This window comes from Topomyia yanbarensis, chromosome 2, assembly GCF_030247195.1.
Source record: "Topomyia yanbarensis strain Yona2022 chromosome 2, ASM3024719v1, whole genome shotgun sequence".
Classification (NCBI taxonomy): domain Eukaryota; kingdom Metazoa; phylum Arthropoda; class Insecta; order Diptera; family Culicidae; genus Topomyia; species Topomyia yanbarensis.
In genome coordinates, this window is record NC_080671.1 from 358,898,806 (window position 1) to 358,926,131 (window position 27,326).

General features: G+C 36.6%; 1 protein-coding gene across 1 annotated transcript in view; it reads left to right on the forward strand.

Annotated features, from left to right (window-relative positions):
* The window catches only part of LOC131684320 (uncharacterized), a 346,758-nt gene that overhangs the window by 187,297 nt on the left and 132,135 nt on the right, over window positions 1-27,326 (forward strand). The window contains exon 5 of the mRNA XM_058967082.1: window positions 19,847-19,963. Within this exon, the coding sequence (XP_058823065.1) occupies window positions 19,847-19,963 (117 nt within the window). The remainder of the gene's footprint in view (window positions 1-19,846; window positions 19,964-27,326) is intronic.

Below are 27,326 nucleotides of genomic sequence, written 5' to 3' on the forward strand. Positions count from 1 at the left end.
TGAAATATGGTTTCTATTCATTATCTATCACCTCAACAATATGGATATTTATGGAATGGGATTGATAACTATACGACGGAAATCGATGCCCGAAGCTAACTTGAAACCCAAGATGGCGAATTCCGATTTAAAAAAATTCACTATAATCTGAGAAATATGGGCATTTTCGGAATGGGACAATTATGGAGTAGATATGGAAAGTGATTGGTGATGATATGGCTATAGAAAATGTTGCTCAACCAGGAGTTTCTATCTCGGCATTCAAAATGACGTTATTCCTTATGGTTACGTGTATACAAAATTTCGCTCAACTGGAGGTCCCATCTTGGAATGCAAAGTGGCACAAAACTATCATTTCCGTATAAAAAAACACTTTATAAGGGTTGCTCAAAAATTACTTAACCGAGATCCTCCATCTAGGGTTTCAACAATGTTCCAAATATTCATTTTCATCATATACCTATTTGTTAAGCCCGTTCCAAAGAAGAATATTGCTCAACCGGAAGTCACCATCTTGAACACAAAGTGGCGAAAAACACATTTTCATTAAATTCATAAATATGCCGCCTGGTGCCTCTGAAAAATATATTGTATGCTACATTCAATAAATTCAGTCAAGTAGAACAACTTCTTCTAAAGACAGTTCATAGCTACGACAACTGGTTCGTGAGTTATTGTAAAATTAAACTTTCGTTGCCTTGAAAATTATGAAAATAGTACTGTCTCTGGGTACACAGCGAGCTGAACCTTCAATCAACAAACCCTGTAAACTGAAGGTAGGTTGATTGAGTAAGCCGTGCAATATCTGTAGGGTTCGTCGCGGTTGCGGTAATTACCGCAACCGCGCGGGATTTACCGCATCCGCACCGCAAAATCTGCGGTGCGACACGGTGAGACACTTTTCCCGCAGATGCGGTGCGGGAAAGAGCTTTTACCGCGCGGTTTTACCGCAACCGCACCGCAAAAAAATAATAGATAAAATCTCACGTTTGCATTAAAAAGTGGATTAAAACTAGAACTTTAACCATTTGAGAAGGACGCAACTAGATTTATTTCCTTAGCAAATGCGTATTTCTATCTTCTTTGATTGCTGTGTAAATTCAATGTGAATCTTTCTGCAGTCAATTTTATTGGACTCATTCTGCTTTCTCTAAAAGTATGCTACATAATTTTTTTTCGCTTACTTCCATTCAAATTTACGACAATTTTCAACCAAATTAAGTCCTAGTATTTTTCAGTTAAGACTATTTTGTAGCTTTTTTGAAGTAAAGTTATTCGAAGTTAGTGTTTTATAGTAGGGGAACATGGGGAGACTTGACCAAGCGCAAAATTCTTTTTTTGGCTATGACGTCTTCTATTCGGTTCTTAATTTTTTTTCAAAAATATTTTTATACTTGTTTCGATCCCTTAAACTAATTTTAAAAGTTTAGTATGAAAAATCCTTTCCTTATAGAAAATATTCCGTAATTAATAAATTTGCATTAAATGATGTAATTTTTTATCAAATTTTATATGGACATATCTACTCGACTACTAATTACTATTAAAGTACTCATATATCATCTTATTCCTTATGAAGCAGTGAAATGATTTTACATAAATCGGAACATTGGAATAGTTGTTACTAAAATTTGCACGACATTGAACGCTATAACTAATGTTGAGGAGACTTGACCAAGATTTTATGGGGAGACATGACCAAGTGGCAATAAGCTGAAGAACGATACAAATTTCCTGATATTTATTACGCTTTAGTATCTACTGTTAATGTTAATCACGTCACAAAAAAAATCCACCTCAAACATGAGTCGACATATTTTAGTATTAGCCGATAAAGTTAGCAGTAATATGACTGATTTCTTGACGTGTGATCAAGCAATGTTAATCCTTACAAAGAAATGCATTAAAAAGTCGAATTTTTTGAAATGCAACCCTTCTATATTTTTTACTGTTACCTGATGCTTTCTCGACAATATGTAAAAAAAATAATTATAGTATGTTTATGTAATTATTTTTTGATATGACTTGACCAAAAAAACGATCTCAGAAAAAACTTTATAACTTTCGAAAAATTAAATTAAAAATTCTACGAAAAATCATGAACACGCACAATAACTTTGCACATTATATCACAACGACTTTTGAGGGATTGAAGACTTTTTTAGAGATTTAGGCAGGCTTAACTGAAAACCTGGTCAAGTCTCCCCATGTTCCCCTATAGGATATTGCATTTTTGACGTAGAACTTACGTCTTTCTTTACTATACTGGGTGTCATTTCAAAATTTTCAAAACGGATGCGTTACGTACACTTTGAACCTTAATAACTTTTCTCTTGCTAAAGGAATTACTATTATTGTTTCATAAATCGAAAGGAAAACGTTCAACGCTTGCTATTGATACCTTGTTTGCTATGTAAAACTTGTTTAAAAAGCTCAAAAACTACTTTTAATGCGAATCGACATTAATGCTAAAACCTATAAATATGGGTGTCACAGTTTTTCTTAAAGCAAGACGTGTCTAAGCAACAGAGCAGAACACACGTACGTGTGCTGCTCAACGAGAAGCTGCATTTGGACTACCAACCAAATCATAGCTACTGCCTTATCGCTGCCAACCAAGAACTGTCGTCGCCCTGCGTGAAATTCATCGCTCTCAGAAGTGGACAGAGTTACTAATTCGCAAGCTGCTCTTCCAGTGCCTGGTCCGTGAGATTGCACAGCATTTCAAAAACGATCTACTCTTCCGTTGCTCAGCCGTAATGGCCCTCTAAGAAGCCAGCGAGGCCTGCCTGGTTAGTTTGTTGGAAGATACCAATCTGTGCGCTACCCATACCAAGCAAATAATCATCATGCCGAGCGGGAAACGGCGAAATACTATTCACATTATTAGGACCACAAAATCGTTCTCAGAAGAATTACAATTGAAATTTCCATTTCGTGCTCTATCGGGTTAGTTATTTTCTATGATAATATCCGAAAAATGTACGATAAAACTAATATACTGATTAATTGGACGGATGCAAGAAAATACCTACAAAAATTTGAGTCAGAAAAGTGAAATTGACGGAAAAATGCTTCGATCGTTTCTAAGTGTTTGGCAGCTGAAGTTACCGATTTGTTTTCCAACGTCAATTATTTGCGCTGTGCTGTACGGAAGAAACAGATTTTTGCGCGATTCGTTGGGAAATAATCAAAACAATTGTGTAGTAGATTCCGTAGATTTTACCGTAAATTTTTATAGATTTTGTAAAAGCATTAATTAGCCTGCTTTGATTGGTAGTTTTTGCAAATCTTTCATGAACATTAGTGAATGTGGCAACCCTGCTACTAAGCGAAAGCTACACCAAAAAGAATGATGAAAATATTTCCATTTGTCGCACAAAAGGATGGACTTCCATCTGCACTAAGAAGTTTATAAAAGAGATCGCATTGTGATATACAATGCTCATTCGATGTGAGCTGCGAAAGGGGAATGTTCGTGTATGTACGCAGCAGAAGCGAATTCGGGCAAGGTTCGAATCGTTAGAAAGGATTCTCGTCTGGTATCACCAAAAATAATTATCTGCAAACCGTTCTTATTAGGACGAAAACATAATGGAGAAAGAATTGAATTAGAAAGTTCCATTTAATAACTTGGATTGAGTTTGCGCCTGTCAATTCTTCTGTACATGTACCAGTGATTCATATAAGCAAATGTGTATCAAATTAATCTACAAACCCGAAGGTTTTTGCAAGTCCTAGAAAATCAGTGAATGTGGCAATCTCATTCGACATGAAATTTCCAGTAAACATTCATTCAAAAAGAGCATTGGTTCAAATTATCCATGAATGTCATATGATATGCCCAAGTTTAGTCCTACGTCAACACCGCGGTTATGTCCCGGACATTACCTACTCCTAGTTTTTTGTAATTCTCACAGCCCCCCTTCATATTGTGGCAAGTGTGATAGCTAGCTCAGATGGCAAATACCACATAGTATGACTCCCGTCCACTTCAATTGAAGTTTTTTGCCATTGGCTCTTTGGGAAAATAGAGGAAATACTTTAAATGCTAGAACTTTCGAACTAGCCTTTAGAAAATTACAGTTCATACATTTTCAAAGGGAGAAATCTTAGTATTTTAATGAGAATACATCTGTTTCCTGAAAAATACGGATGTTAGAGTTTTGGGATATTTTGTCCATAAAACCCCCTATTTTTGATAACATTTCTGCTGTATGCTACAAATCATACATTTTTGCAGTTTTTTTAATGTTCAATTATTCTGTACCGGTTGAGACCGGACTCCTGATTTGATATAATGCATAGAGCAATTTTTTCCGTCAAATATGGTCTCGTTCTTATTGATGAAATACAATGTTTTTTTTTTTCACTGTATTAGAATATATGCGCTACTATATAAACGTACTGGTATTTTGACTTAAGGAAAAAGAAAAATTTTGCAACTTCATTACATTTTTATTCCATTTTTCCAATTAACTGAAGGGTAGCTAAACTAAAAGTTTTCCTATTACTGCAGTAGAACGTTTTTGAATGTATAATGTTTGTATTAAAATGTACGGAATTTTATTAATAGAAAATGCAAAAGTTGATTTTTTCTTAAACATTACATTCTGAGGAGTTATTATATATACAAATGAACAATTTTTCCAGACTATTTTTAAAAATACAAAAATTTTACCGCATTTACCGCATTACCACGCGGTGCGGTGCGGTAAATAAAGTGCGGTTGCGGTAAGCGGTGCGGTTTTATTATTTTTTTTGCGGTTGCGGTGCGGACAATCCATTTACCGCCCACATCCGCACCGCGACGAACCCTAAATATCTGTCATTATACGCCAGCGAGAGTGTGTCCGGCCATGAAGCACGATTTGATTTTAGCCAAAACTTTTGAATGAATCACCCAGGGATTAATATTGGAGTAGCATCCTGAATATAATGTTAGAACATAACTTTGCTAAAATAAAAAAAACAAGTCAGAAATAACGGTTATAATCTCCATTATTACTTTATATGAAACCAACAATTCTACATAATAACATTCCCGCTTTACATGCAGAAAAAAATTAAAATATTGAAAAATTAAGAATCGAACTCATGTCCTTCAGATTGTCTATTTATGACGCCCACATCTGAACTGTAAAACCGCCTATGTTGATAGCTGCCTGAATCGGTTTATGGCCAGCATTACACGGTTAACTTGATTGAAGTATCAGCCAGAGTATCCAGATAATTTCAATTTTCACAAACGATGTAGACACTTAAGCATTGTATAAAAAATAACTTTTGAACTAGAAGTCAGCCTATTACACTCTTCGGGGAAGTTGTACACGGTACTCGTATCTACCGAATTTAGCATAGCGTATATTTTTAGTATACATAGGAACGTGTCTACGAAACATTAAATAATGTGGATCGTTTATCCATGTTAAATCACATACAAACTTTAAACCATTTGTTCTAAAATATAGTGCAACCTATCAAATCAACATTTTGCATGGTTGAATGAGGTCGTATAGCGAGTAGTTTTAGATCGGTTCCATTGAATTCTACTACTCAAGCCAGTTCCAAAATACCCATAATGTGAGTATTATCACTTAACACTTTTTCTAAGTTGCCACAAAATCAATAAAATTATAATTTTTATGCAGAATTCTTCTTCAGAAAATTCTTAACAAGACTTAATTTTTTCAGCGCATCAAAAAATTAATTTCGTTAAAAATTATTGGTTGTAAAACTTGGAAAACAAAGTGACTTTCTGTAGCCACTGCGGGTAAAACCGACACCCCATAGGGGTAAGATCGACACCCCCTTTAATTTATTTTCTCTCCACTTTATTAAAATCTTTATCTTTATTAAAAATGAGATATATGCGTGATTAATAAAGTGTGAGTATGTTTGATGCAAATATGTGCTTTTTATTGCTTCATCATGTAGTGAGGGGAAGAAAGTTCGAAAACGTAGTACTATAAATAGGAGTATTTTATGCTATAGAATTATTTATTGATATGAGTATTTCCAAATAATCCTTGCGCACATCATTGCAACCTCCAGTGTCATTTTATTTCGTAAGAGAAGATTTGCAAGCGTTCTACGTTCTGCTAATTGGATTCATTCACTTATAAGTGACACATACACTTCTTAGTAAAACTATCTTTTTCAGATTTGATTTTTCGGACTCTGATCATCAACGATCTGTTGGGGTATATAAAAGATCATTGTCTCATTGTGATAAAGTTCGCCTATGACAAACCAAGAGAACACTAGAAATTCGGTTTGATGAGCTTTTTGCAGAAATATCAAAAGCTTCGATAGAATCAAGTAAGCAAAAATTCCAATTTTTGATTTTTAAAGAGACTTACAAGAAATAAACACAATAATGCTAATACTATAGTATTCTAAGAAGCTAATTGAAGTGTCACAAAGATCCCCAATATTTTGAAATGAATCGCAAGTATACACAACCATCTTAACAGCGTGTCGGTTTTACCCTAACCATAGGGTGTCGGTTTTATCCCAACAGCGCACATTTTTTTATAAAAGCAATTAAAAATATTGAATTTCTCAAACTCGCCTTCAATGCACCTAGTTGATCATAGGAAAGGCCGATAATAATAGGAACTGAAAAATGTGGTGATTTTAAAAGCTTTTGTTCGGTTAAAACCTTAAAATCTACCAACGAAATTTAACATCCAGACGAGTATGAACGCTGCTGTCGTATGTTTTGTTTATTTTTATGACATTCGGCGCGCTAACGTAAATCCAATTTTTCTTAAAATGCTCTAAATAAACGTACTAATAATAATGTATCATTATGAAATGAATAAAAATTTGATTTCTAGGAAAAGTTGTGGGGTGTCGGTTTTACCCACAATTCCCCTACTGTTCGGTCAATCTAATCGACAGAGGGCTTCAATCTTATTGAACAAAATACAGAGAGCTAGTTTGTTTATTTATAACCTTTTTTGACCGATAGAGTCAGCCTACGGCAATCGACTATATTTAGGTTACGTGTTTCAATGTTTCTTGTTTGAATGTTATAAATACCACCAAAGCACGTGGATATCAAATTGGTGATCATTAAAATTTCTTGTTGGTCCCCACACATCCATCCGCTCCTCTGAAATAACAACGTCTACGCATAATTGAATAGCTGGAATTAATTTAAGAGCTCTTCAAACTTTTGACTGAGAAATGCTGGCGACCTCTATTCAATGAATTCATGCTAAGACCACTTATAATGAAACATGCTTTGAAGAAGCATTGTACCTTTTTTGGGTCGCCTTCGTCATTTGAAAGGGAAAAATACTCAAGTACTAACCTACGCTGGTCAATGCGATGGAAAATTTCCATCCTTCCTAAAATGAAATAATGAAATAATAAGAATTATCATCCTTCCACGCATTCACCCTGTGGGATGAAAAGCAAGCTTTAAAAATTCTTAAATTGATCGATCAGCAAGCATAATTTATCATTGCCGAATCAAATTTATGCTGCCTAACCGATAATGATGCTAGACTCGGTTGGAACGCCCGATTCCCAACACTCGAAAGGTGAAAGATTACGCACATTTCCTTTAAATCATAATTTAATGAGTCAGCCTTGTTTAGATTCGCTTAAAAATGTATAACTTCTTCGCTCTAGATAGCCAATCCTCTTTTCAGTTTTACATCTTTCGTTTCTTAATCTGCTGAAAAACCGGATAATATAATTTTATGGCAATTTAAACACAAGAACATAGAAATTGGGTGAAGATATTAATCTCGAGTTTGTTAACCTTATATTTGGAGTGGAATTTTGAAAAAAATTAGTTTGCTAGTTTAAAAATGTAATAGCTGGGTTAGAGGTTTCTCTATTCTCAAAGAGAAGTGAGTTGCCGTATGGTTAAAAACTCTAAAATAAATAGCAATAAATGATTATAATATCTTTTCTCGATTATACCATTAAAGTCAGTTTAAAAGCTATCTCACACTGCTATAGGTAAAGCCAACTGACGCACCTATCAGAAATCCCCCCAGTATTTGTTCAACACGATTTACCCCCTGAACTAAACAAACTTATTTTGGAAAAACAATTAACTTTATGACGGGAAAATAAATATTTACGGATCGCAATAAGAGAACAAAACACGCAGGCCGAATCAAATTTATGGAGCAAACCATACACCTCGAGAAAGCGAGTCCATAAACAAGCTTAGACAAACTGCCGCGCGCCACGTACTTATTCCACCCACCCGGATGGTTCAACGAACACCTCATCCCATAAATTGTCGAAATTAAATGTACATAAAATTCGATTGCCAATGCAATCCATGGCCGGAGCACGCCGTCCTATAAAAAGCTAACGCACTTTGCTCAGCGCTCATGCCGGCAAAAGGTGCTCCCACAAACCCGCAAACAATCCCAAGTTTTATCGCGAGTCCATCGTCTCGAGGCGGGGGGGGCGGCGGTGCGGTAGTGCAAACACCGAATGCACGTAATACTTTCTTTCTTTCGATCCGACCAGCCAAGCGGTAGATAATCGTGCACCCACGCACCATGTGCTCGATGCCATTGGATTCCAATCAAATCCGGTGGTGTGTGAAAATACCTACTGCAAGTCGATCGAATGTGTTAAACAGACAGTGCTATTTGCGCGCGGTTGTCTGCCCCGATGCGAATAACGTTTATCGATAAGCGTAAGGGACCATTCATAAATTACGTAACGCAAAAATTGCCCAAAATTGACTCCCCCCTCCCCCCATGTAACAAATTGTCACAAATTTCTTTATCCCCCCCCCCCCCTCCCCTATTACGTAACAAATTCCTTGAAAAAAAAAATTTTTCTTCGGAGAAAACATGTTACGTAACGAGCTAGCTTACTCCCCCTCCCCCCTATGCCACAATATGTAACAACTTGTTGAACCCCTCCCCCCTAAACGCGTTACGTAATTTATGAATGGTCCCTAAGTGTGGAGGCGAGCCGGAAAAATCCCAGCGCTAATTTTGAGTTATATAGGGCCTTGCACGATTCCAAATACAAGTTATAGCGAGTCTATATCGGTTTTATGATTACTTGATAAAATTAAAGCTAGATGCTCCCAATAGCAGATAAAATTCGAGAGTTGAAACATACAAAAGCCACTTGAAGTTCAGGTTGATTCTATCCAAAAAATTTAGAAAGTTAATTTATCAACATCTTATCATATATTTTTTTATAATTTAAAATTCGTAATTAATTAATCTGATCCACCCACAGGAATACCATCGATCGCATAGTGAGCAGTACCAATGAGTTAAAACTTTTTTAATAACGCATATGGAGAATTGACCAGATATTCAATTAAACTTACGAAAACTTCTAGACAAATCAGCAATTTCAGTAACAACTATTGAGGGATTCCATGAGAAACCGGCCGACCGCAAAATATGACCATCGTCGATCTGAACAAAACTTTGCAGTTGTGTTCGGTTTATGAATCTCCATGATTTTTTTCTGGCAATTGCAATATTTTGTTACAAGAGCAACTTTTCAAAAGGACTAGGCGTTTCTACGTGCATTAATTTCCAAAAAAATCGGTCGATTACTCTATTTTATACAGCAAAACTATCTGAGAACGAGTTATAGTGAATGAATACTTCTTTACGAAAAAAATATAAGCTAAAAAACATGTTGAGTCATTTTTTCACAAATACATAAATTTATATTGAAAATTTAAATTACAAAAAACCCATTCTTTAAATTTTTATATTTTGTCAACAGAAACCTAGACAAAAGAAACATTTTGAATGTGATTGCATGATGAAGGATTTATCGGTAAAAAAGTTTTTCTAACAATAACCTTATAGATGTTTTTAAATGTAATACTTATTGACATACCAAACTATATTTTTATTACAGAATATAATTCAAAGTATTATTTTAAATCAAAATGCAATTAACAAAAATCTTCCAAAATGCGATAGTTGTCGAGATATATGGAATTTTACTCCAACAAAAACATTCGTGTAATTATTTAAAAGTTATTCGCGTCACTCCATCATAAAATGTCAAGAATCAAATGTTTATCGTTTTAAAGACGCAAAAGAAATTTTTTCAGTGTATTTGGATCACGGAGTAGCATTCATTAAAAAAAATTCCTGACCACTTCTGACATATTTTTATAATTCTTACTATTTGCAGTCGAAAATACAATTTTATTTTTTAATGTGATTCTAAACGCCATTTTAAATCAAAATGCTCATAACAAAAATTTTCTGAAATGTTCTCGAAGCATTTTAAATTTTGTTCTGCAACATAAATATTTTGTTTTATTACGACCTTTTCATATTCGCGATTCTCCATCAACAACAATTGGTTTTTCAAAAGGCTTATAACATTTCCTGTAACTTTCCCATTGACGTCAAAGCGATATTGTAAACCAATTGAAAGCTATACAAAAACAATCAAAATATTATTTAACCATAGGGTGTGATGATTAAACTATATAGTTTTCGGAAAGCTAACAAATGGTTTACAATATCGCCTTGGTGTCAATGGGAAAGTTTCAGGAAATGTTATGGGCGCTTTGAAAAATTTATTATTGTTGTTGGAGAAATGCGAATAACTTATGAAAAGGTCCTAATGAAACAAAATAGTTGTGTTGTTTAAAAACATTTAAAATGTCTCGAGAACCACTACATTTCAGAAAAATTTTATTATGAGAATTTTGATTTAAAATAGCGTTTAGAATCATATTTAAAAATGAAATTGTATTTTGACTGCAAATAGCAAGAATTATAAAAACATGTCAAAAGTTGTTAGGATTTTTTTTTATTGAGAGATTCTCCATGATCCAAATACAGTGAAAAAGTTTCTTTATGTCTTTAAAACGATAAACATTAGATCGTTGACATTATTTGATGGAGTAACGCGAATAACGTTTAAAAAGGGCATAATCACATGAATTACTTGTTTTTTTGGGTCATTTGGCTGACAGGGTCATTTGGCCGAAAGTGTCATTTGTCCGAAAAAGTCGTGTGGCCGAAAGCGTCATTTGGCCGAAAGGGTCACTTGGCCGAAAGGGTCATTTGGCCGAAAGGGTCATTTGGCCGAAAGGGTCATTTGGCCGAAAGGGTCATTTGGCCGAAAGGGTCATTTGGCCGAAAGGGTCATTTGGCCGAAAGGGTCATTTGGCCGAAAGGGTCATTTGGCCGAAAGGGTCATTTGGCCGAAAGGGTCATTTGGCCGAAAGGGTCATTTGGCCGAAAGGGTCATTTGGCCGAAAGGGTCATTTGGCCGAAAGGGTCATTTGGCCGAAAGGGTCATTTGGCCGAAAGGGTCATTTGGCCGAAAGGGTCATTTGGCCGAAAGGGTCATTTGGCCGAAAGGGCCATTTGACCGAAAGGGTCATTTGGCCGAAAGGGTAATTTGGCCGAAAGGGTAATTTGGCCAAAAGCAGCCAAATAGGTCATTTGACCGAAAGGGTCATTTGTATTTGTATTTGTATTTGTATAAAAAAAGTCCAACTGACAATTTGTCTTAATGAACTATACTAAACTAAGGTAAACTAAACATAATTAAAATAGTGACAATACACGGCGACGAAACTGCGAAGAGTTCATGACGAAGTCGAAAATTTCAGCAAACTCGTTGAAGCGACGACTCATTGCTAAAATTGGACTATTGGTAGCGTAGTTAGTGCTGCGCATTTCAGAATGCAGCAGGGCTCGAGGGCGAAGAGAACGGGTAGGCGCGTAGAGGTTGATTTGCGCTAGTAGCTCCGGATCATCATATTCAGCCAGCAGAATCTTTGACACGAAGGTAGCTTGCGCTGCATGTCTCCGGCGTGTTAAAGTATTAAGTCCTAAAAGACGACAACGGTCCTCGTACGGTGGCAGGTTTAATGGATCGTTCCACGGCAATTCACGTAACGCATATCGTATGAATTTACGCTGGACTGCTTCGATCCTAAGGCTCCACGTAGCTTGATACGGGCACCAAACGACGTTTGCAAATTCCAACTGCGGGCGCACCAATGAGCAATAAAGAGCCTTGAAGCATAGAGGATCCCGAAATTCGTTGGATATTTTGAAAATAAATCCCAGCAAACGATTGGCTCTGTCGATGGTCGCTGAGACGTGATGAGTATACGTTAGCTTATCATCAAGAATGACTCCTAGATCCTTCACGTGGTCAACGCGTTGTAGTAGAGTTCCTGCGATGTTATAGTTGAAGGTAACCATATTTCTCGTTCGATAATAGCTGATGACAAAACATTTTGCAACGCTAAGGACCATCATGTTTCTTACACACCAGCTATAAAAGGTGTCAATAAGATGCTGTAGCTCACGGCAATCGGCTTCATTCCGTATAACAAGAAAAATTTTTAAGTCGTCGGCAAAAAACAGCTTTCCTCCACGGCTTAGAACGAAAACCGCATCGTTCACGAACAGTGAAAAAAGTAGTGGACCTAGCGTACTACCTTGAGGAACTCCGGAAGTGTTGAAAAAGGATTCTGAAACAATATCGCCAATTTGAACAACGATTTCACGGTGCACAAGGTAGGATCGAAGCCAATGGCAGAATCTAGTAGAACACCCTAGCTTATCAAGCTTTGTTATCAGTATCTCATGATTAACTCTATCAAAAGCTGCCTTTAGATCAGTGTAAATAGTATCCACCTGCAATTTCTTAGACATTTGTTCCGTGCAAAATGACGTAAAGCAGACGAGATTCGTCTCGACTGAACGTCCTGGGAAAAATCCGTGCTGAGATGTACTAATGTAGTGTCGACAAGCAGAAAATAACGCCTCGTTGATAATTGATTCAAAAACTTTAGATTCGACTCCTAGCGAAGAGATTCCGCGATAGTTCGCTATGTTGCGTTTGTCACCTTTCTTGAATACCGGGAACATAACTGAGCATTTCCAATCCTCAGGAAACGTTTGCTGCTGAAGCGATAGGTTAAAAATATATGCAAGTGGTGTTACAAGTAAGTCCGAACATTTTTTCAATACAGTTGAAGGTATAGCACTGAGGCCGGGTGCATAAGATGACTTGGTTTTCCGAATTGCAGATATAATCATTTGTTCAGAGACAGTAAACACATCCAAATCAACAGCACAAGCAGGAACGTCGCGAGATTTGCATTTGTATTCGTAATATATAAACCAACAGGCAATTCAAAGCTCCAATGATGTATTAATGCTAAAACTTTATGTTAACAGTCAAATCGTTACAAATTTTCGTGAAAATAATAACAAATCAGCCGAAATTAACGGGCTCGCGGAAAATTCTAAAAAATCGTAGACGTAGTTGGGCAAGACGAATTAAAGTCGAAAACTGATGCGACCCGGTTGAAGATCCTTTGCAAGCCAGTAATGGCTGCGTGCATACTATAATTAGTGCGTTGAAATTGTAATCAGAGCATAAGGTTGTAACGCGTTGTTCGAGGTGCGACATTTGCGTTAATTTGTTCCAAGGAGGCTGGTCAATTCAGGTGATCTCGCAAAGTATCAGCAACGATCAAAGCCCTTGCTATATTCCTTCGAACAATCAGGCGTTCCAAATGAATCAGCTGGCACTGGCTTTCGTAACTGGGCTGACGGATGAGATCTCTCCATGGCAACATACGAAGCGCAAAACGTAAAAAAACGTCGTTGCACGGACTCAATTCTCTCAACACCGTTGCTAAAGTTTGGGCTCCAAAATTCAAAGCAGTATTCAAGGATTGACCGCGACAAAGAGCAGTACAGCGATTTGAGACAAATTTCTCCATTTTAGCGACGGTTATATCATAGTTTACTCTGTCAAAAGCGGCGGATTGGTCTGTAGATAACATCGGTTTGAGTGCGACGTTTCATACTCTCTATTATGTTATGCATAGCAGTTTATTCGTTGTCGAACGCCCAGACGTGAAGCCATGTTTATCGTCACTTAGGTACAGCTTGCAGTAGGCCTGAAGAGATTTCATAATCACCAGTTCGAACAACTTCGAGACAGCACGCAATGCACTAACTTCACGGTAATTATTGACGTCTCGTTTATTACACTTTTTATGGACTGGGAACATGGTCGCGGACTTCCAACAAGATGGAAGGCAGGAAAAAGACCACTGGCAATAGATGCTCTTAAGATGTGAAGAAGTGGAGTCGCCAAAACTTCGATGTACCTTTTCGAAAGTACTGAAGAGAAGCCGTCGGATGCCGGATTGAAATAAGATTATGATGGAGAACAAGCTCTCATAATCATCGTTTCATTGACATCGATAGCCCTTATAGTTTAGCTCACGACAGGAACTTGACTAACAGCGAGTTCTATTTGACCAAATGTTAAAGCCTCATCTGTGAACACATTCGCGAATTTCTCCGCAAAAAGTCTGCGCATATCTTCGGATGTGGTAGCTGTGCGGCCATTGGAAGTCATAGATGACGGCAGTTCGGATTCCTTGTGCAGTTCATTCACATATTTCCAGAAATGTTTAGGGTGTGACTTGAGAGTATGCTGAATGTTTTGCTGATATCGACAACAGATAATGAAGGAATCAGCTGAAATTAACGGGTCCGTTGAAGGTTCTAGAAAATTGTAGACGCAGAGTTGGGTGAGATAAATTATCGATCGATCGAAAGCTGATGAGACCCGATTGAAGATCCTTTGCAAGGCTCCGTGCATACTATAATTAGTGTGTTAAAATGGTAATCAGAGCATAAGGTTGTCACGCGTTGTTCAAAGTGCGGCATCTACGTTAATTTGTTTCAAGAAGGCTGGTCAATTCAGATGACCTCGCAAAGTATCAGCAAGGATCAAAGCCCTTGCTATATTCCTTCGAACAATCAGGCGTCCCAAATTAATCAGCTGGCACTGGTTTTCGTAACTGGGCTGACAGGTGGGATCTCTCCATGGCAACATACAAAGCGCAAAACGTAAACAACGTCGTTGCACAGACTCAATTCTCTCAACACCGTTGGCATAGATTGGGCTCCAAAATTCTTGAGTAGCTCATTTATAAGCATGGCTGAGACTGACGTGATACTTTCTAAGTGGGGTTGTGCGATACTTAGAAAACCTCCACAGAGCAGCTCTCTTAATGGACTTCAGGCATCGTGCTCGTTTGCCAAGGAGGGTCGGTTTGTGGATGATGAACTTTCTTCGGGACGTGCCTGTCGATTACATAACCCAAAACGTAGGAAAACTTTTGAGTCTGTGGTTTCAACATCTTCGAAGTCCCGAATATTTAGCCAATCGTAGAGAAGAGATCTACGATCAGCTTTGTGGAAGTCGTATGAGACGAGGATCGGATGAACATTGTAATCGTGCGCCAGGGTGCGATCGATCGTGGCAATAAATGGTAGGTGATGTGCTAGTACTAGTTTCACTAGCAGAGAGCGAGCCATCACTACTGATGTAGCAGAAACCTGATCGCTGACAAAACAAAGATCAAGGTGATCGGAATACGGCTGAAGAAATCCATTACGGGAAGATTTCCACGTTGAAAAGATTGAAATCTCCTAGTACGATGATCTCATCAACCGATTTAGCATCTTCGATCGGGTGGGACGTACAACGCAATCAAGTTCATCTTACGGTCATCAAGCTCAATTATCGTCCAGACCTGTTCGGGGCAGTCCCAGCAAGTCTTCTAAACAATTCATGCCTTCAAGCTACGATCAACTGCTACTAATACACCAGCTCCAGTAGATTTTCGGCTGTTTCTAGGGTTTCTTCCGCAACGAAAAACCTCATATCCAGTACCGAACATCTGACTGGGAAGCGTGTCATCGTTTAACCACGTTTTGACGAAGACGATGATATCAAAACTGTTATCGGAGACTGCAAGGCGATATTCCTTAATGATTGAATTGATATCACCAACGTTCTGGAAGTGCAGTAGCAGCTTGTCTCGCCGTTGACCAAGGCTGGAAATCGAAGAGTTTTGGGGCAAGGAAGAGCTCACATATGCTTTATACTTACCTGCTGTAAGTTTGCGGAATACTCCTCGTCCCAACTCCATCACAGAACCTGGACGCCGCACAGTGGCGGGTCTTCAAACAAAAATCGGACAAAACCTCAAATGTTACCTAATTTGGCTGAAAATCACAATTTAAGCTAATTTTGAAATGCTGAGCTCATTTTTGATGCCAAAAGTCGTGAAATATTAAATGCATTTTTCCATACAGTGTCATTGAACGTTTCTTATGACTATTATTCCGTTTTCGTGATAGATTTTCCGTTACTGTTCACCAATGTCAGCAACATCATAAAAAATGAAGAACACTACTTTAAATCCATTGTATAACGTGTTGGTTTACTGCAGATTGTCTAACTATTTTACACAAAACACCGTGCGCCACCGTATCAGCAAGAAAGCTTCAAAATCTCCTTAAACTTTTTTGCGCACCTAGGCGCAGAACGAGACCATGATATTCGAAAAGTAGAGGTTATTTCCCATAGAATGTTTGCTATGTGACCGTTCCGAAATGGTTCCGAAATTTGTACAGAATACATTAGTGAAAAAAGTATTTTTGATATGACCACCTCAAACATATGTAAACTAAAAAGTCATAGTTCGAAGCAAATTTACCAGATGTATTTGATTCACTAACCAAGCTCTTTCGTTCCTCTACACAATGAAACTCTTTGTGCTAAAATCGGACCAAAATCAAAAGAGCAACATGCATTTGAAGTGAACAGAGCAATGGTGGTCTCGGAAATGAAAATCATTAAAATTTCCGGACTTAGCTACGTTTAAACTAATGTTAAAAATCGTGTTCTTATCCAATGATCATAACATTTTAAATATACATCATTCAATACATGAGAAAATTAGGAAAAATATAAAATATCAATATTTCAAAAATCAATTTTTGAGGTTAATGCCAGCCTCCAGCCACTGTGCGCCGGCTGCTGGTCGCTGGCTGGAACGACTCGACTGTGATGGGGGGGGGGGGCTAAGGGCTTCCTCACGACTGGTGTTAAGTGTGCGTTCCAGTGACGGGAAAACTGGAAACCTAGCGTTGTACTCAATGCAGTTGGACTAAGTACCTGTCGTAAACGGCTGCGGGTCGCTCGCAAGAGAGGCAGCATCTGGAATCGAAGATCATTTCGGTGCTGGAAGGTTTCGAAATAAATGGATACTTGTTGCAGTAGGAAGTTTGGAAGACCCTTTTTCCTCTCCCGCGCACCGGAATGAGATGGCTGGTGAATTTTGGCTACAGTAGCTGGAATGTGGCAGGGGGATCGCGGGCTTCCATAATACAAGCAGCGGTGCATCCCGGAGGCCGATGTAACCTATTGACGGGATCTATCCTATCTCTGCTGGTTGAAGTTAAATTCGCGAACCAGTGTAGACGCTTCAGTTCAGGACACGACACGTCCTTCAATTCAGGAAACTCGACTCGGAAGAAAACAAAATTGATTTTCGTGAGATCCGCATCCTTTTTGTCCAACAATATTGCTTTGGGTGTATCGCTTATTCCCAGGCATTCTTGGGTTATAGCGACGATTTCATCCACTGTATGGCTCGGATCGAGGCGGCTCAGATAGACCCAGAACTGTTCCCGCTCAGCAGACACTGTTCTGATTTCCCGCTGAATTCCTCGAGTACCACAGACAGCGGCAGTAGTGACGCGAATTTTAACGTGACTTTCGCGACTTCTTTTTGGAGTGGGTAGATCCCCCGGAAATCGCTTGACAGACAGCTCCCTATAAAGTACAAAATATTAGACACAACTGCGTTCAGCGGAATCGGTTTACTCCACCCACTTGTTGAAACTGCAAGTACAATTGTTGCGCAGTCAGTATAAGTACTTATTAAGACCAGACAACACGTCCAGAGCAGATCGCTGCATCACATGAATGCAATCGTTCCACAATTGCCACGACATGCATTTTTTTCGTTCCCATTAACAGGAGAGTCACATGTTTTACAAGCAGAATTTAGTGCTACTTTCAATCCGCCTTTTTGACGTGTGGGAAGCACTTTCCGCTACTAGCCTGCAGATGGTGAACTGAGTGCGTTGTGTGCAAAATTTAGTGAATGATTCCGCAGTGATGTAAACAATATCACTATAAAAACGAAAAATAACTACAGAGAATCTTTGGTTTCTACAAATATTATGAAATAAAAATATGGTTCACTTCTGCATTTCTTAAAAGACACCACACTGGCGCCACCATGGCACAAAAGGTTGCTAGTACACTGTAAATTTTGCAATACGTAATGACAATTCTCAGTTCAACACAATACATTATAGTAGAGGTGGCGACATTTCTAGATTAGGGACAATGAAAATAATCGAAACGATAAAACCATATGCAATTAAACATCACTTTCATGTGCGTTCTCATGTTAAAAAGTAAATGAAATGATTTCCCTTTGAATTTCACATGAAAATCCATTAAAAAACATTTCATGTAGTGTTTCAAATTAAATTCAAACAAGTTCCACGTGAATATGACATATTTATCCATTGAATGATCATTGCCATACTATTGAACTTTCCACATGACTTTCGCATGAAAAACATGTAGTGCATTTCTACATGTAAACAATTGATTTCACCGATTCTTCTGCCAATGAAATCTATAAGTAAAACCATGTGATATTCTCGTGTAATTCATTTGAAAATTTTAGTCAATGGTATTTCTTATGATGTTGATGTGCTTTTCACACCATGTTCGCATGAATTTCATTTGAATATCCACACTCAAATGAATATTCAAGTGGCAACGGTGTGTATTTAATGTGTTTGTGGATTGAAATAATTCAATAGATTTTCACATGATGTAAACGTGTTAAGTTTTTTCAGTAAAGAAAACTGCCCAATTTCCCAATTACGTGGGGAATGTGAAAAATGAGCCAATTTATCCTGATTGTCACAATGCCCTTTTCGACTTCTAATATGACCCAGGTCATGAATCCTTACGAAAAATTTCTCAATCTTACACAAGTTGTGCAAATATTTGGGAAAGGTAAGGTTCTTGAACACGTCCCGCAATCGTCTTGAAAACATCTAGTCACTTTACATTACATTTATGTCCCTTGTGATTCGTATGGGATTTACAGGAGTGGACTATATTGTTAATATACAATATTTGGTTTCTCGCTTCAAAGACACAAACCAACAGATTGTAAAATATACTGTTTAATTGGATATATTACATAATGATTGTTCATTTATGTATAGCGACGTTTGTCGGAGCTGTATTAAGTTGTTTACACTATATTACGGTTTTAAACTTGACCTCGACTTTCGCTATCTATTTCTAGCATATACGATACGGGGGTCGACTGTAGTAACTTTAAGATTATGTGTTTGGCTATGCAATCTTTGGTTTACTAAAAACACTATTTTGTCTCCATCTTTCATAGCCAAACATATAATGCGTTGAGAAGAAAACACTACTGTCGCAAAATGCAAAATGTTGAAAAATCTAATGTCATTTGACCGTACCGCGTTTTGTTCAAATCGAAATAGGCCTATTACCCTACACATTATGTGTTGGCAAACAGGCGTGAAATCCATTGCTACAAATGTCACGATAGATAAAACGTGACACCTAATAAAAATGTATTAGTCGAACATTGATTGGTTATTATAATTTTAAAACATCTGTCATCCAATCAGATTTTCTCCCCAAGCGACCCAAATTCATTCAACCGAATTCATGAAAATTGTGAAAACCAAACGAACATGACGAAACTTTCGAGGCTATCGAAAAAAAACCTTAATTGCTTTGCCCAATAACAAACACCAAACCGAACTCCGAGAAACACGGTGTTGATTGATGAATTACATTTTGGAAATCGCGTGGCAGCACACGTTCCGAGTTCTCACACTTCATATTACCAATATTTTTCATTTTCCGTTCTCCATTCTGTTTTCAGATTCCAACTGGGCGTTACCACTGGCGCTGGCCGCCAATCTTCACATTCCATACCGGATCGTGTCGAACGGTGACGACGATGAGCTGAAGCTGCACGAACGGGACATCAGCGGAAGTGGTAGGTTTTTATTTACGATTCTAGCGATCTGTCGATACATAGGTACTATATGACTAGTCCGTATGTTTGTGCCATTGGATTCCGTTAGCCGTGGCTATTTAGCATGTTGACACGTGCGTATCAATCTGTTATGATTGTACAAAAACATTTAATTTATCGCCAGCTCTCCAATCAACGTCATGCATCAGGATATCACTTTCAAAGTGCTCATTTCCATCAGCTCAAAGCATCGAATATTAATGGCTCTCTCGTACTGCGTCGCGTCGTCATTGAAAGATACCATTTCACACTCTATTAAATTTATGATCGATCCACGCCTCGCTGGACGATGGGGAAATTAAAGGCACGCGGAACGCGCGCGAATGTAAATATTGGCCGTATTACCCGAAAAGTCATTAACATCCGAACCGACCGGAGGTAGAGTGGTGAACAGATTTAGATGCTTAGTGACCTTCTAGTTTGTTGTTCTGGTTGTGAATCAAAGCACAGTATCTAAGCAGTTTTTAACTATTTAGATGGCAGGTTATTTGTGCGAGGAAAAAATCGCTTCCAAATAACATATTGTGAAAATGGGTTCAACACCGTACACCGACTTGTAGCAGGGTAGAATCACGACAGCGAACCACAGGCTATGAAAATATTTATACTGTTAACCCTTTTTGGCTTCGTGACCCACTAGTTGACCGCAAATGATTGGATGCCAATAATTATGAGGCAATTTCGATAAATTGTCTTTCGGACTCTGCGAGTATGCTGCCCTAATAATGTCAGCTGTAGTACGGAAAAAACTTTATTAATTCACGCAGTTTTTGCGTCGCTACACAGAGGAGTAACTGGGGTCGAATCCTGGCCAAAACTATTTATTGCGGCTATTGCTGTTATTATGCCTTAATATGAACTAAAAATAGAAAATAACTGGTTTTTGGGACTATTTGGCATCTATCCACCTACCAGTGCAGGGGTCAATTTTCTAGATCCTTCCGAATGCTAGTATCTTCGAGGTGATCTTTGTGAATACATTTGTTTTTCCCGCTGCATGAACAGTTGGTCAGTGGAAAAGGGAGAAAAGAAAGGATACCTGTGCACATATTCATAAAGATTCACTTTGCCAAACATAGTATTTGACCCTACAGCATTTTGGCGTACCTTAAATGAGTAAAAATATCAATATTTTCAAATCGCTTGGAATTTGTGGATCGGAAAAGATCGGAAGAGGTTGAATGTTTTTTTGGATAGCCGGAATCTTGTTTTGTAATGTTGTTTCAACAACTTTGCCGGATCTTGCCGTATAATGTAACTTTTTTATCATTCAAACTTGGAATAAATTGTTTAAAAAAGGTGTTTTTAAAGCTGGTCCAATACACAGAAACACTACTATTTTCAGTTATTTTAAAGCTGAGGTTATACAAATAGTTGTGTTCAATTACGTTTGTTATAATATTGTCTTATTTAATACAGTCATCATCATTTGAAAACGATTTTGTGGGATATATAATAAAAAATGATTGAAAACCCTTCAAATATCGCTATTTTGCATCCATGCAAAAATTCTTTAGCAATTTTTCGCGTACTTGTTATATTGCCACAATATGCAGTATGCTTTTAGGTATCTAAAAAAATATAAACCAAATAAAATATCGAAAAAAATTTTTTTTGGAATTTGTTCTAGTTACTCCTCTGTGCGCTATCCAGAGTTATAACCTATTTTCGTCCTGTTTCTTTTATCGCCCTACCCATTTGAAGCCATTGCAATGTCCCCCGAAAATCTCGATGGGGGATGCAAGGATAATGCATCTTCTAACTGATAGCGAAGATTTTAGTTGCCCGAATTTGCCCTAAACTGAGAACGCATCACTTGAAGTTTTAAAGGCAGTCTCAACTAGTCGACCAGAAAAGGATACTTCAGTACATGTTTCGGTTGAGTGCTTTATATTCCACAACGAAATGAGCGTGGACTACAATTTTTATTGAAAACATAATTCATCTGACTACATTTTTGCTATTCAACATTACTGTGTAGCAATAAATGGTACTGAGTTGTACTGGAATTTCCAACTTACCGTTAACACGATCAATGTAACCAAATATTTGAAATTTTTAAACATCATGATTTGTAAATTCAAAAATGTTCATGCTTATAATAATGAGCCCCGGAATCGTCAAAAGCAGGTTTTGTAACCAAGAAATTTTTTATGGCCACTCGTAATATAAAAAATGTATTTCAATACCTATTCTGATAGTTGAAACAATTTCGTTTTCGTGATATTGGTTTATATAGGATTCATTATACTATATCTCCGGAACAAGAGTTCCAAATGAAACAACAATTAATCGCAAACTATAATAATATGAAAAAAAAATATATTGGCATAACTATCAACTGAAAGAGCGACATTTCTTTTAAAGCTCATTGGTCATTTCAACATTGAAATTATCACTAAATAGCCTATGCACTTCAAACTACTTTCTATTTACTTCTATTTAACAAATAAATTTAAATATTTATGTCTCTTTTGCGACATGCATTCTCTCTCCGTTACTATTGGTTTGAGGGTTAGAAAGCACATGTTATCTGAGTTTTTCCTTTTTTCGCTTTTTGAGTTTTTTTGTAATACTTTGAAGCCAAAGTCCCATTTTTGCTAAAAAAAACTACTAACATTTTTGTAAAAATAGTTGTAATAATAGTTTTATCGAAAGGTCTTGTAGTTACCTGGAGAATAATGAGAAGAAGAACTGTGAAAAATTTCGAAACGATTGGCCCTGTAGATTTTGAGTTATGATGCACACCGTATTTTTTCGAGGTGCCTTCGGAAATTCACTGTCACTTGACCAATGAAAATTTAAAAAAATATTGTTCAAATACTGCATCATTATATGGAAAGTGACTGAATTGACTAAAACTCTCTGTGCCCCTTTTTTGTTAGTTTGAAAAAAAATTACCTTGAATACTTTACACCAAACCCCCCCCCCCCACCTCTCCCCCTCCTCCTCCCCCTTAAGGTTTTTAAACCTGGATACGTCCATTATGAGTTTCGTTCATTATTAACAACTCAAACAAGCTTTTCGCGAAAGAATATGAGACAAAATTTTTTTGGCCACCTGTTTATATGGAACCTTCCCATAGTGGCATTGGTTAGAGGTGTGTCTGTCATCTTCGTTCAACGCATTGGCTTAAATAGTAGTGCGACATTTGGGGCATTCGAGTCGAGTTTTCGTTCTGATTAACCAGAAGTATTTCACCTTTCTCAGGACATCTTCGTTATTATATTGGTTCTTAAGGGGGCACAGTGGGACGAGCCCGGACTTCCATATATGAAGGTTAGGCGATATTCTCACTAGTATTTTTCTCGTATCAGCTGAGCCATCAGAGACATTTTCGCGAGATTTTAGGTGATTTGAATGCAAAATGAATTTTTGACAGCTTTTTGAAGGGTATAACTCAAGTGTTTTTTGCATTATTTGACCATAGGAACTACATACGGTTATTGTCGTTTTTCAAAGAAACGGTTGATTTTATGAATTGCATTATTTCACCAAAATTATCCGTGTGATAAAATTACATCGTAAAATCGCCAAAAATAAGTCACTAGTTGGTTTAGTTAGTGTTTAGATAACTGTTTGTCATGATTTTTTATTGAATTCGAACTTCTAAAGCGATAACAACAACGACGCCCGTGAATGCCCGCGATCGCACTATGCTCATTCGAAAGCTTTTCATTTTCTCTTTAAAATCAGCCTATGCTAGTTTTGCGAAAACTTGCGATAAGCAGTCAAAAATTGAAAAAACTGTGAATGGAGACGCATGTTTATTACTGATATTTAATTTGAATATTCACTTTATGACTAGAATAATGACACTAATTTATGCACAACTTTCAAATAGCATTTAGAGCATGATCTACAAGGGTTTTACTAGTGATCAAGAGTAAGGAGCCGAATGGGAAGTATGGTTTTTAAGTGGTAAAGGAATTAAGAATGTTTAATTTCATTTCAGTAAATATTCAATTCAATTCAGTAAATATTTTCAACCATCTGTGTGTCATAAAATGATTCATGAACTATTTTTGCTAACTTACACAATAACTGTCAAATTGAGTGAATACAGTTGAGTTCTAGTCATTTGGTGAGACTATTTTTTCCGAGTTTGCATAGCGCTGATATAGCTTAAGGGTATGCGATATTATCCTAATAAAATAAGACCATTTTTAAATGAACCATACACGCGAAAAAAGGATTTAGGATTTATTTTAATTTAAGGTATGAAATAAACAATCTAAGCAACTTAAAACACACCTGCGAAAACAAAATCGTTAACCATCTTGTTGATTAGTGAATGTAAATAAATATTCCACTAAGACGCTCAAAATGTTTGTTTTGAAAATGAAAAAAAAATGTAGTTTTCATACCAAGCAACCCACTAATGAATTAAACGTTCCAAAATTAGTCGATCACATCTTATTTGATCCTTAAAAATAATATAGTCATTTTTAAAGCCACATATTGAGAATCAATTCGTTTCAACACGGAAAATAAATTCCAAAATTACAATTGAACGAAATCTTTATAAAAGACAAAATATTTACTTTTGAGCCACTCTAATAAGTAGTAAAGTTAATTTCAATTTTCTACAACCAACATAGGAATTCAGCGCACAAAAATGTCTATAAAAAAATTTTGAACCTTCACAACAAAATAATTATTTTTGAGCCACCCTAATGTATAATGAATTTTTTTTTTTTGCAAATGTTAATATCAAAAACGATTTAGCACACGAAAATTAACATACACAAATTTTAAGAACGATTTAGAAAAAAAAAATTTTTTTGAGACACCCTAATGAATAGTAAATGTTCATTTTTGAAATGTTTTAATATCGAAAACGAATTCAGCGTACTAAAATTACATAAAAACGTCCTATATGAACCGACAGGGAAAAGTTTGGAATTTAGTCCACCTTTTGTTCTAAGTCGTGCCACTGTGGGGGGGGGGGATAAGGGATCCTAGTATTTTCGAAAAATCATCGGTTTTCTCCACCAAACCGAATTTCTGACTACGCCACTGTCACTAGGCCGGGCTATTAAGCCAACGGACACAAGGCCAAATAAATCAAAGAAAGAACCAAATAGCGTAGTTGGAACTGAACACAAGATTTATAAAAAAATATTACACACTTAGAAAAAATGAAAATTACATTTGACGTAAACAACATTGCGACGTATTTCGTTGGCTAATAATGGAATTTTACATGTTTTGATATGTGAAATAAAATATTGCGTCTCTTTTGATGTATAGCTCAGTTGAATGGAGATGGAGAATTGTGAACAAAGCGCATATTTACATGTTCTTGAATGTAAATTCAAGTGAATTGTGATGCTCCTTTTATGTGCATCTTGCGAGATGTAAATATTTTTAAATGTGTAGTTTTCAATAAAGGGTGATTTTTTGCGATTCTTTTTAGCTTTAAAACTAAATATTTAGCATATTAACGTCATCTTTGCTGCATATTTAAATAAAACGATTGCTTCCCCGCAAGACCCATAGCAGTGTAAAATGGTTGTTCAGTAGGGGCACATGCATTCAATAAATAATCGTTTTTAAAATTTTGTGACATATCTATGTAATAAAGCTGGTTTGATAGAATGTTTTACATCATTTGTAACACAAAAGAACAGCTCATGTTTAAAATAAGGATAATAGCTAATGATTTTAATTGTTCAAAAACTATTTTGTAAAAAGGACAACTCACTGGTGAAAATGTTTGTACGTGTGGATGAATATTAGTGCATCGCAAAAAAAAAATTTATTTTTTATGAATTCTCAAAGCCTCCCCCCCCTCTCATAATGTGACAAATGTCAAAGTAAGCTCAGATGCCAAATTCACATCATTTATACAATTCTAGACTTCCGCCCACTTCGCTTGAAATTTTTAAAATTGGTACTATGGGAAATTATGGAAGAAAAATATATTAAATGCTATAACTATTGATGTAGCAATCATAAAATTACAATTTATACCTTAGTATTTGAATGAAGACATTTCCGAGTCTAGCAAAATACGAAAAACTAGGATACTGGGTCATTTTGGCCCCAAAATCCCCTCTTTTAAAAAAAATCTGCTCTGTGATGCAAGTCATATATATTTTGCAATTTTTCTAATGTGAAGAAATCTCAGAAATCGTACGGAACTTTTTTGACCTTTGTCCGAATACGAGAAGTTGGTCATTCATATTAAATTTTATCACTTTCTCGAGCATATATCTTTATTATTCTTCAATCAATTGTAATATATTGTACCTTGCTGAACGTGGAAAATCATTAGGAACAAAATAAAAATAGATTCGTTAGCGGTAAAATTCAGAAACATCAAATTATCTGACATATAGTCTCGATTTCACATTTTTCATACAATCGCACATATTTACTCCATTAACCAACAAAGTTCTTATTTAATTGACTACTTTTAGTGTAAAATACGCGGAGATATGAGAAAAGTTTTCATCCTGGAAAAATAGGGCAAGTTGAGGTATTAGGACATTTAATGAAAAAAATGTGATTTGTATAGTTAAAATCAAAAAAAATTATGTTTCTGAATTTTACCGCTCCCGAATCTATTTTTATTGTATTCCCAAGAATTTTCCACGTTCAAAAAGGTACATTTTATACACGAGAAAATGATAAAATTTAATATGAATGACAAAAGACCCTATAACCCCAACTTCTCATATTCAGACAAAGGTCAAAAAGGTTCCGATCAATTTCTGAGATTTTTTCACATTAGAAAAACAGTAAAATATGTATAATTTGCATCACAGAGCAGAATTTTTTTTAAAAAAATAGGGGATTTTGGGGTCAAAATGACTCAGTACTCAACTGTCCCGTATTTTTCTAAAATCGGAGATATCTCTATTCAAATACTAAGGTTATTTCCTTTAAAAAGAGGTATAAATTGTAATTTTCTAATTGCTACTTCAAAAGTTATAACATTTAATATATTTTTCTTCCATAATTTCCCATAGCGCCAATTTCAAAAATTTCAAGCAAAGTGAGCGGGAGTCTAGAATTGTCCAAATGATGTGAAATTTGGAATCTGAGCTTACTTTGACATTTGCCACAATATGAGAGGGGGGGGGGGGCTTCGAGAATTAAAAAAAAAATTTGCGATGCCCTAATGAATATGTGCGAAGGCGTTTTCACGACGTCGTAACATTTCCCGGTACTGTGGCGAAACCACAGTCACAGCGCATAATATAACAGTAGTGGTTCGAAGGGGTTGAAGGAATTCAATTAAAAACTGTTAGGATTATACGATGCATCACAAGCGGTCGGACCCGAAAGTAAAAAGTCATTGAGTTTCCGTGTGAAA